The sequence below is a fragment of the Patella vulgata genome, chromosome 7 (genome assembly GCF_932274485.2).
Source record: "Patella vulgata chromosome 7, xgPatVulg1.2, whole genome shotgun sequence".
Classification (NCBI taxonomy): domain Eukaryota; kingdom Metazoa; phylum Mollusca; class Gastropoda; family Patellidae; genus Patella; species Patella vulgata.
Window position 1 is genome coordinate 17,454,864 of NC_065885.2, and position 12,821 is coordinate 17,467,684.

General features: G+C 35.5%; 1 protein-coding gene across 1 annotated transcript; it reads right to left on the reverse strand.

Annotated features, from left to right (window-relative positions):
- Positions 1–11,041: 11,041 nt before the first annotated feature.
- LOC126827730 (mannan endo-1,4-beta-mannosidase) lies at positions 11,042–12,577 on the reverse strand. The gene is made up of 2 exons (XM_050557227.2): positions 12,428–12,577; positions 11,042–12,052 (listed from the first exon to the last, which is right to left on the reverse strand). Exon 2 carries the CDS (start codon positions 12,044–12,046, stop codon positions 11,063–11,065), a length of 984 nt encoding a protein of 327 aa, XP_050413184.2. The 5' UTR covers positions 12,047–12,052; positions 12,428–12,577; the 3' UTR covers positions 11,042–11,062.
- Positions 12,578–12,821: the final 244 nt, after the last annotated feature.

Consider the following 12,821-nt stretch of genomic DNA (forward strand, 5'->3'; position numbering starts at 1 on the left):
ATGCTTTTAACACAATTTTACCAAAAAATCCTTCGATTAACAGAAAAAAGGTGTTAAACTACGGAATTCGGCCACATCAAAAATGGATATTTTTTACAGTGTACTTACTTGTAATGTAATCTTCAATAAACGCAAATTATGACCAGTATCTCTCTTGCAGGCCCGTCGTACTTCTTACTGGTGATGCGGCTACAAATGGTCCAAGAATTCGGCTGTGTAACCGCGAAGCTGCCTGGTGTCCAGCTTGGGAAGATGGTGAAACTGTTCATACTGAGGCTGGTGTTTGTGGATATATTAACCAAGCCTTGACTGGATCGGCCATGTTGGAAAACTGTGGGTCAACAGTTATCCACTTTCGCTGGAAGGTTGTGTTTAAATTTGTTTAGTTTTTCTAATAAAATAAAACCAAGTAAGAACAATCCAAACCATTAGACAAAATGCGATGTCCTAAAAAAAAACGGTATAGGCAAAATGGTGTAATCAGCAAATGGACTGTTCACTGTTTACAAAATACACGACAAACAGTGGTAACAGGTGCCCGGAAGAGTAAGCTTACCCTGCCTGGCGCCACTCCCCCCATAGCTGCATCCAAAACCATAAGACGAAATCTAACTACTTTGTCATAAATGGATACTATCCGACTAATAGAAGATAAGTCGATGTAAAATAGTATCTCATTAGAATCTCACTACACTAGTATCTCGCTATTTTGGTCCGTTTTGATATTTGCTCCCCGAGCCTTTCGAAGAAAGCAGGAAAATATTAAAATGGGTTCGTCCGTCTGTCTGTCCGTCTGTCTGTCTGTCACATTTTTGGGACTCTCTTTCTAATTGAGCTAGAATGTTCAAACTTGGTGTATGTGTTTATTATGTGAATGCCTTGATGGAGTTCGAAGATGAGAATTTTCTGCTATGGGCAAGCAGAGATAAGCAATTTGATTGGTTGGTGCTTTGGCAGACGATAACTTTAGTTCTAATTAAGTGAGAGTGATGAAACTTGGTGTAACATTTCCCGCTAAGGCCAAGGAGAGTTAAACAGAGCTACGCAATTTCTTTGACTTTGATTCTATCTTATAGAGAGTGATTAAATTTAGTGTATGATTGATAATCAGTTTGATTGCTCGATACTTTGAAAAGATAAATGTGTAATTAATTAATGTGTCATCTGTTTATTTCGGGATTTCGGTGGGGGACATCAGGCTCACTGTTGGCTTGTTGGAAATGTTTTGTATTCAGTAACCCTGTGTATTTAGATGTATTACAATTTCTTTGTTTATTTGACGTTTACCTTGGTATAGATTCCGTTTTCCACTAAAACCAAATTTGAAAGACCATTAATCACGTTTTTTCAATAAAATGTTTTAATTTTTAGAGGTTATTTAAGAAAGATCCCTTTGGTCTTAAACGAGACCTGATAGAAAGATTCTACTTCGATAATCAAAACGGTAGGTGAAAGCGGTACTTACATTATTAAAAGAATTCAGTGTGTGTTATAGAAATAAGATACCGACCTTTTACCTGTAAATGTTTGCCAATTATTATCCGAATTACCTACTACCTAGGACAATGGGCGGGGGGGGGGGGGCTTTTTTGCCGGGCGGGGCGGGGCGGGGTGGGGTGTGTGGAGTGGGGGGCGGGTGAATGTTTTGTATTCGAACTGATCATTGTCTGTTATATTGGTATTTTGAAAGGCGTTATAAATCCTGGAGAATGTAAAGCGATACCTGTAGTATTTAGAAGTAAAATATGTGGTGTGTTCAGTGAATCGTGGCTTTTATTAACTAAACCCAAGTTATGTGGACGTGAAGATGTTATTTTAACATTATGGGGAATAGCTACAGATCCAGGTGACAATGGTAAACAGCGACAGTTGCTGGAGGTAAGATAATTCCACCACGATATACAGCTTTAATAATTGAATGACGACAAACAATACCGGCCATGGATATAATTCCTGCCTCACAAATTGATGAACCTTAATTTGAATTATGGTTCCTCGAGGTTTATGATGATTACGATTAGTCATTATATGTCTCTAGTAATTCACGGTCACCTTTAGTTAAATTTACCTGATGTTTTTGTTATAGCAATTGCTTGATGAAAGAATCTCCAAGAACCTAGCCAATGAAGTAGTTGATGATCTGATGTTCTCTGTTCATTCTAAAGACACCGATCCAATGCATGATAGGTATATGCACCCCATAAGCTCTGACTTGTTTCATAAAATAAATAATAGGGTAAGTAAAATACCAATAAAAAAAACCCCACATGAACAGCCCTATCTGGGTCCTCGGTATTATCCGTACTTTGATATCAAAGCCTTCCTATATCATTCCTTGATTACCTGGATAATTCCTTGCGTTCGGAGTCCGGCTTGCGTATCGACTACTGCAATAAGGCCATTATAGTCAGGGCTACAAATTAAAAACAGCACTGATCTCAACTCCATGGGTCGACGTATAGTGCCACGTATACTGTGAGATGGTTGGAAAAGAAACTGGTGTTGTCTATGGCGACGGTCAAGTATACCAAATGAAATATGGAATGAATAATGAATAATATACAAACTGTTACAGACCGACAATATATCTAGTTCTATATTTTTAATGTAGACCCTGACGTCCTAAAGTTGTGGTTCAATATATCACCAAAATACAACCTTCTATGTCGTTTTTAACTTATTTACATATTATATACGTCTCTTTGATTTTTCAAAAATTCTCTCCGATTTTTGGTATAGTTTCCTTTGGGGGTTATTGTAGACGTGATAGTTTTTTTGTCTGTGTACTATACCGTCTTCATTACCACCTTACGGTGCAGAAAAGTAGGACATTAAACCCCATTTCATTCATTTCATTTCTGCATACGATGATCAGTATACACGTATGTATAGGTGTTGCCCGGTTGATGCAGATGTGCCATTAAACATGTTTGTTTTTTATATAAATTACTTCCCAATGGGCGTTGTAATCAAGCTTGTTGAAATATGAAACATTTTGAAATTAAATGTGTTAGTTATTGAAAATTCCCACGACATGAGAAGTGGTATCAAAATTGAATAATTGAAATATGTATTTGGTTAACAATAATAATGAGTATCATTGTGTTTTCTCCACTTTTAGATGCACTATAATAGTAAATCGGTTGATGCATTGTTGAAGATAGCCGATAAAGTTTCGCCTGACCATGGTTTTAATAGATGGACTGTATCGATTGAAGAAATCAGAACGGTAAAGAATCATTGTTATTATTACATTGATTTATCAATAAATTGATCGGATAATGTTGTGGGAAGGTTAAGATTAGCTCAGTATTTTCCCGATTGTTCGGTGTATACAAGTGTATTTCCCGATTGTTCGGTGTATACAAGTGTCCTCCTCATCTTTTGATGCCAAACATTATTCATTGCGGCAAAAGACGGAGTACTCTTTATCCCATTCCCATGTCATATGCGCAAATCTTAAAGAGGCCAATGCGATTTTACATTAAGATAAATGAGGTCTTATGAGTATTATTTAAGTAATAATAACGATCAATCAAAAGAAATAAGAAACTTCAAATGTCCGCTGAGTTGATTCATTTAAACATACATTATGCAAGAGCTAAATATGATTATTGCAAGTCTTTATTTAGGCTTCAGATGTCATAGAAATTATAAATTAGATCTTTATTTACACAACAAGCACAGAATCAACTCTGTAGACCCACGGATGGCTTGGATTCGGCTTGGATTTAAACAGGATTTCATTGATTGATTAAAGTTTTAAATGGCGTCGTAAGCGGAGATTAACCGTCACGTTGACGTCAAACTCCCGGAAATTATAGATCGAGGCTAATTAATACAGAGAGTTAAAATGAGAGTTTGGATGTCGGTATTATACGCTCTTTTGTCAGTTGCGTTTACAGAAAAATTATGGAAATTGATAAATATCGCAGCTCACATCACCCCAGTTGAATTGCAGCCCCATTGGATCACTGTTTCCTATTTATATTTATCTGCTTCGGGAGTTACGTAGGCCTACAGTACAAAAGTACACGCAGGCTAACAAGAAGTCGGCTATAATTATGCCTCATTGATTTGGTCTATTCCTTCCAAACTTTCGCTTCTTATCTATATATTAAAAGTCTTATTTTTAATTTGTAGTAAAAATAAATGTGATACGAATTGAATTGCAACCCCGTCTCAAACCGAATAGGCTAACGGTACCACAGCCATTGAAAACGTTACTTGATAATCGAGATTATATTGGTGGAGTTAACGCCTGTCAATCAAACGATCGGTCATTCTCGGAGACGGTGAAGAGAGAGTTGACTCCTATTTCTAGTCAAAAATTACAATGGTGATAACTTTGTTCAGAATAAAGTAATTTGACTGACATTTTCAATATATTCTTCTTTCATCATCTATTTTTGAACTGTTATAGCAAGAATGGCCAACTCTATTAAAATCTCCCATAATGTATCTTTAACTAATTGTTTGGACCCATGTGTTGTTTATAATGCATTTAAGTATTATTCCAGCCCCATATGTGTCTTTAATTCACAGCTAATTGAGAAAATGCCACACGAGGATGATGTGTTGAGCGAAGATGAAGATCATCCAGTGGTTTTGGAAATTGGTCAAAATACCATGTTACGAAAACTCAGCTATGTGATCACTGAGCTATCGTTTCGTACGCTATCACCTATGGTTATAGATAAATACCATGTTTGGTAAGAATTGTGTATTCAATAACATAAAAAATAAAAGTATTCACAGTTCAACAATGTTGCATCGAATAAGAAACGGGCCAAGAGTAACGAAACATTATCCACGGTAACATTTATGGCCCACTTGACTCGATTCTAATGACAGGGAAATCAGTCTAATAAAATTATACCAGCGTTTCGTTCCGTTTAATTTATTCGGCTGGTCTAAAGACATTTCTTTATAAGGTTCGTCCAGATCAACCTATCAATCAAAACCCGTGATACAGAAAATTCCTGGAGTACTTTTGAAAGCATTAATTATCCAGACATGCCATCAGCTGTCGAACCAGGGTGAAGTGCATTGATGTGCCAAGACAGCATACCTAAATTTCAGAATATTTGAAAGGCATTAGAAACGATTTTGCTAACTTCAGGTAATATCCGTCACAGATAATTACTTTATGTATAATAACATTTACTCCTTAGGAGATATCGCTTTACATGAATTTGATTGGTCAGTTGAAAAGGAACTACTTTTTTTATTTTCAAAGAACAGTTCATTTCTTATTAAAAGTAACTTTTTTTTAATTAAAATTGAACTATTGTTATTCAATTGACCTTGACGGAAACACTGGGTCAATATAAAGGACTTTGCAATGGTTGAATAGCTGTCAAAAATTGATGTATCACTACGCCGTAATGTTCATTAAAAGTGAAATCTACAGTAAAGAATTATATTTATCTATTTGTGCATGTAAGAAGGGATTGGGTGATAAATAAAATCTCCTACTCGTCTTTTTTGATATCAAAAAATATCAACACTCGTTGATAAAGTAAAAAAAACTCGGCAGAGCCTCGTTTTTTGTTACTTATCAAAAAAGACTGGTAGGAGATTCTCTATTTCTAACCAGAAGTATACTATTTTCGTTACAGCATGCATTTATTTAGAAATGCTATGGATAATTTATCTGCTGTTGGAGAAGAACTGAAGAGTATTTATACTCTGAAAATTGACACAGTTGTTGAAAATAAAGGTTGTGTATTTTATAAAAATAAGAAACTCATAATATTCATTCCGATGATAATCATCATAATGCAAAGAAATTTTTAAGAAAATAAATATATTTAATGAAATCAATTTAAATTGAAAAGTGCGGGGGGGGGGGGAAGCACATTAGTCAAGTGCCACGACCCTTGCATTGTTGATATGAATAAGGCGATATATCACATGACTATAAATATAATACAAATGTGTGAAATACGAAGGTCCAAAGATTCGCCATCCACCTGGGCTGCACCTAGGCCAGAGGTTCTTAACTTTTATCGTTTTCGTCCCGTTTGCTCTCTGTAATTTTCTGAAAGTACATTAAATGTGTTTCACTCAACTTGTTTTGTTCAGTAATATTAGCGTATACTTCTACCATAATAAAGCAAGCTACAACGGGAAGTTTTGAAATACTGTTTAAATAGAATTTAGTTTAAGAGGAATTTACTCCATTGAGATTTACCCTTCGTCGGCAACACTTGCCCTTCGACCTACTCACAATCTTGGATTTCTGGTCCTTGTGCTTAGGTAGGTTTTGAATCTTTAGAATGTCAGATTCCGTGTAAAATAGTATGAAAAGTCTTCACTGGTTGGATTATAAACATTCGGTTTCCAGTTTTTTGTCTTTCTGATTTTAGCGAGTATAATTACAATTGAAGAGAATAAAACATCGGTAAAAAAATCACCAGCTGCTAGTGGTAAAGATAAGAAAGGGACCGCCGCCATTAAATCTGAGGTTTGTTACAATGCCCATGTATCCCTTAAAGCTTATTAAATCCCTTAAAATTGAGTGTAAAATAAAACCAGTACCTAGTTACCACCGTTTACGATAGTGAACGTAAATCTCTTAAAATCATAATTTTAGAATGACATCTTAAAGTAGTGACAAGCGGTAACTAAGTATGCGGATTATAAATTATATTTTATTTTAAGGGATTTAACTTTTAATGAATCTGTGTTAGGATTAATTCTATTTTGTTTTGTAAACCTACATCGTTGTCCTTGCACTTTGTTTTCGCAGCCGGCAGTCGAGCATGATAGGTCAGTAATGACACAACACAATATCTGTGCTCGAGATAATAAACGACGCCTAAGACAAGTTCGCTGCTACCGAGCGCAAATCAGTTCATGTACTTTAGCTTCCATAGAACCCAGATCACATCAAGTACGCTCACTTCTGCCGAATCAAGATCACTGAGGTCAGATTATTTCCGTCATCTAGCAGTCGTGACTTAAAGGAGCTAAATCGCTAATATTTGGGACCTAGAAATTGACACAAATGGGTCGCAACGCATACAATAATGTAATATGAATGTATATAAATTGATTTACATTCAATCGTTTCTGTTTTTACTGTAATTTCTAATCAGTTAAGTTCGGCGACATACGCCAGTATTCTCAATCGAATTTCAATCTCTAGCTTCTGGTTATTCCAGTCTACGCCGATAGTATTTATTGGGCATGCTCTCCAGATAAGAATATAGCGTCACCATTTGACATGACTTGTGGAATATGTCTAGCCTCATTTTTCGAGTCCCTTATTACACATAGCGCTGAAACGCATTATAGTACACGGTTCGTGTACCAATTGTAAAATGTTTATGTTGTCTTAAATATTGGATATCAGAAGGCCATCTTTTCCCGGTAAGATCACAACATCAATGTTGATTTAAAGCGACAAATAAATCGTGTTTTCAATGTCGAAGATTTTGGATGATATTGGGTTAGAGATTTAGCTACTTTAAATAAGTCATTGGCAAAGTATTTAAATTCACCAATTTTAACATGTGTAGCGGTTATTGATACATTGTCTATTTTGACGTCGACATGATGTTAATATCTCCGAAAATCTGAATATTTGAACTAGTAGTTTCATTTCATGTTCAGGGTGGATCTAAAAGTAATTCAAAACATGCTAAACCACATCCTGCAGACAAAGCTCCAACTGCAATCAAGATAACTGAAGCACCTAAAATAGAAACAATGGTTATTTTAAAAGAAAATCCGGCTATCTACGCGAAATATATGGATAAATTAAACATCGCTGTAAGTTCACTTTACTTTTATAGTCCACCACCGTCCGTCTGTCTGTCTGAGTGTCACACGTTTGTGGACCATAAAAACACTGTTTCTAATAATAGAACTTGGTGGAGGTATTCATTAGTTCATGAGTTAGGCAGAATTAAGCAAATTGATTTGTAGATGCTTTGGGATACAGTAAGTCTGATTCTAATTGACTAAGAATGGTGTATAGTTTCATTGCATATACTCTGACTGTGTTGGATAATCAGTATTTCTACACAGAATAAGCAGCGTGATAAGCAATTTGATTGATCGAAGCTTTATAAAAGGATATATTATGTGCAATAATGTATTTTAGGATATTTTTTGTAGTTTTGAAGATGGGGGGGGGGGGGGGGCTTACTCGAACACCAGGCTCACTGTCGTCTTGATATTTTAAATTTTGTCTATTTTTTGAAAATCAAAAATAATTGTTTATTTAGCTAAAGCATTAATTAATGATAGATCAATCTCGTTTGTGAAATTTGTGGTATTTAAATTACCGAATGTTAACCAGTGGCGCGGAGAGAGGGTGGGGATGGGGACAACGCCCACGAGCGATATTATTTGAGATCATCGCTGGTGACTTTGTTTGACAAGCTCTCACATTTAATTTGAATAAAAAAAAGAACTTATTTCATCTGTTTTTACATATTTGGATGTGCCCCTTTCTCACTTTTCTCTGTACTAGGCCATATACTTAAGTGTTGGTTGTTTTTTGTTGTTTTTTGTTGTTGTGTGTGTGTGTGGGGGGGGGGGTATATAATCAAGGAGTTGGAGCCGGGCACAACCAAACCTCTGCACATCACTTAATTTAACTAATGTTTCATCAATATTGATACCTCGTCGTTCAGTGTTATAATAGTGATTTGTTTATTAATCTATAATTTATGTGTGGGTTTTGTATATTTTCAAGCAATGGGTAAGAACATTTATCATCTTATCAACTATTGTTACATTTACTATTGTTAAGTGGGCGCGGTTCAACTTGGAGCCTGAACTCGGAAATAAGACGTTCCTTGGAAACCGGACCCATGTATCTCTTAGGACTTAATGCATTTTCTTCTATATCTAAACACGCAATTTCTTTGAAGCTCAATCGATGCCCGTGTGAATGGTGTATAACAGCTATTGGTTTAGGTGGGGGTTATAATTATAATCAATGAAAATAATCGTCCATAAACATTATCAGGTGTGACAATGGTTAATGAAATGAAATGAAATGAAATGAAATGGGGTTTAACGTCCTACTGTTTTGCTCCTATACTGGGCTAATGAAGACGGGCATACGCCATACAGTGTGCTATGAGGGAAATTTTGCCCGGGCAGCGGCACTATCGCCTACTCTTATATCGAATTCCAACTGCCAAGGGATCTTTTACGTGCATTCCAATGTTTACACGGGACCTCGGTTTTTCGTCTCATCCGAAGGACTAGACAGCTGTCCTTGTCATGCCCTCCGTCCTGCATCACTGACAAGGGGAAACCACGTCGGAAAAACAATGGTTAATGAACTGATAATGTCGTTACCATTGCTTCGAGAATATGGCGGCCTTTGCCACCCATTATCTGTCGAGTCGTGCAATTCTCAATGCCAAGCATGGTTTGATTTGATCTGAGCATGGTTATTTTATAATTACATTACTTGAAATTGTTAACTTTTCAACAATTTGTCCTAAATCTGTTATGTTTTGGGTTGTTATTTTTTAACTGGTAAGTATATTTTAGTTATTTCTTTTTTAATATAATACTGTAATACAGTAGATTTACAAGGTAAGATTTATCTAACTGTAAAAAGTTTATGGCATACTGTGGTTTGTTCTGTAGTTTGTTGCATCCAATGTTTAAGGTTTTTGTGTTGGATATATGTCTATTGTTATCCTTTGTATATTTTTAATATGTTCAATATTTTTACTCGGTTAAAATGTTAATTTACTTTTAGAAATATTTGCGCTCTTTATTTTTTGTATTGTTGTAACAATGTAAGCGAAATATTCTTAGCGTCGAATGTAACCTGGCTACCCACTGAAGTCTATGCACGTATAAATCGCTCAAATTTAGTTCAATTCTTGTATAAATCCCGGGTAATCTCCTTATTAAATCTTATTTATTTTATTATCTGTATTTTCAGTGTCAAGTGATTTTAGCTGATATGATCAAAGAAATGGATGAACATTTATCATGTATGAAAGAAAAATTAATTTTGTAAATTCATGGAAAGGTCCAAGTTTTGAAACCAAAACCAACTGATCATTATGATTTATTATAGTTTATAATAATTTTTACATATTCCTGGCAATTTTTTAAAATAACATTGTATACTTAAATTTCTGTACTATAGTTCATTTTAGCTACGGACCGATTTAAATTTCAAACCATAAATGATTTATGAATCTTGATATATTATATATTTTAGTGAAGCGTTTCAAATTTCAAATCATGAATGGTTTATCAATCATGATATATCCATATATTTATATATTTAAACCAAATTTCAAATCATGATATATCCATATATCCAACCTCGTGGGTTTTCTCCGGGTCCTCCGATTTCCTCCCACTGCTAAAGACCCCTACGCGCAAGCGAATTATTGAAATACAATTAAACCACATCTTAGTCCCGAAATGACCTTGTTTGTGTCGAGTGGACGTTAAACCCCATCTCTCTCTCTCTCTCTCTCTCTCTCTCTCTCTATATATATATATATATATATATATATATATCCATATATTTAAACCAAATTTCAAATCATGAATGCGTTTAGATATATTGTAACTTGTTGAGCAAAATTTCTGATATATTGGTTCCATATGAATGGTTAGTTTCAATTCATGCACACATTTTTATTCTAGTGAATCATAATGTCTAATCTCTGTAAGGGTTAATATTTCAAATCAAGAGTAAATTTAAATTAATTGTATAGTGTTAATGATTCAAATCATGCATTGTTCCAACAATTTATAATTATTGTAACATATGTTCTAAAATTTAAAATTTTGACAATGGATGTGTGTATGTTTTATACGTTTTAGCACTTAATATGCTACTAACTTAATCGTGTACAAAATCAATGGTATGGTTCATTACAGCCGATTGTGATTAACGTAGACAAAATCAGTAATTTATGTTCTATCTTTTCTGTTTGACCCAAAGCTTGAAGTTTAATCTGATATTTAAGTTTGGAGATTATATTTTTTAAATTGTCGGTTTAATCAATGTACAAAAACTTATAATTGCTTTTATACAAATGAATAATATTTAAACTTATTAACTATACATATCATGCTGTTTGACATAATCACCAAAGCACATGAGAGGATCCTTGAAGAAGTCGACAAAATATTTCTCACCAGGATGGCCAGCATAGGGTGTAAACAAATCACATTTAGTGGAAGAACAATAGTTTGTCCACGTGTTCATATAAGCGATTCTCTTAGCTGCATCTCTCTTTTGGACATACCTCGTCCCTTTAATAGCGCTCAAAACGCGATCAGACCAGAAATTATGGACCTCATTGATGCGACTATTGGTCAGACCAGCCTCTGTTAAAGCAGGTACTTTGTCTTTTTTCTCAGCCACTGTTACTAATTCATTCAAATAATCTACAAATTTCTGTAATTTTGAAGTTGCGGACAAATCGCCATAATCGTCTAGTCCAAGAATATCAACATAATCATCACCAGGATACGCCGCCATGTAAGATGCTATACCACCATCTTCCGTCATGCTCTTGTAACCCGAGCCTGGACTGAATGCATACAGGAAGTTATGAACGCCTTTAGTATCTCGAAGATATTTAACGGTATAACGATAAATATCCTGAAGATCCTTGGGTGTATTGTTTACTCTATTACCTAAACCCCACCAAAACCATCCGCCATTAGACTCGTGGAATGGGCGGAATATGATGGGTATGTGCCTTCCCTTGGAATCAAGCAAAGAGTTAGCCCAGTGAGCAATTTTGTCCAGAATATCCATGTAATGATGCGGGTGTTTGCCACCCGGGAGCAGTTCTCGAACTATATGTTGTTCATTACCCATACTCCAGGCGTTTCCTCCGTTAGCAAAATTATTAACATGCCAAGACATGGCGACCACCATCCCTCTACTGTAAGCTTTCTTGGTGAGATACGTAACAGTTTTAATCCAATCAGAATCCATTTGGTAGAAATCAAAACCAGTAAATGCTGGGTATTGGCCAGTTACTTGTTTGACGTCACATAGATCATCTTCGTGCTTGTTGTCTACCATATTGGTCTATAACGATAACAAGTAAAGTAAAACCTATTGTTCCAATGAAAATACTGTACCTGTATCGCGGTTTGACTCAATACCCAGTTCCGCTAGGTTCCTTAGTTTTTAATTTGAAAAAATCCACCTTAATCCGGTTTGGGTAGGTTCATGGGCACAAAAACCTTAACCGTGACATTATTACATGGTATATGGTACGCCCACATATTCAACACTACACTTAGCATGCCTATTAATCGCAAATATACAGCAAAATATTTAATACGACGCCAAATAAAAAGTTCATGCTTACACTTGGCGTTTTTGAAAAAGTTCAGCTATAGCTAAATACAAGTTACATCATAATATCTGATGCTCAAAGAGCATAATTATACGACTTACCGTAAACTCCCAGGACTTGAACGCGCCATCGTGTGTATGTATCTTGAATGGAGCTCGTCCTCCTGAGGCACCAGATAAGGTTGCTTTGTGTTGCCCAAAGAGAATCTTTGTGGGATCACGAGCTATCTTTTTCAGATTATTGTATAGAGTTTTAGTCAGTGATGTAGCATGTTGATCGGCTGGTCCGGATAGTACACTGGCTGATGATATCAGTATTAATAATATGATCTAGGGAAGAAAAATGGCGATTCATTGGTGGATATTCCCTGATCTATGCAATAGATTTTTATGGCATGTCGGCCAGAAGAGATTCAAAGGCGTTTGACCTTGTTTATTGGGAAAACCGTCTGTTGCATCCCTGATTTTTGTAAGGTTATTAATGGGCGTGTGAAGT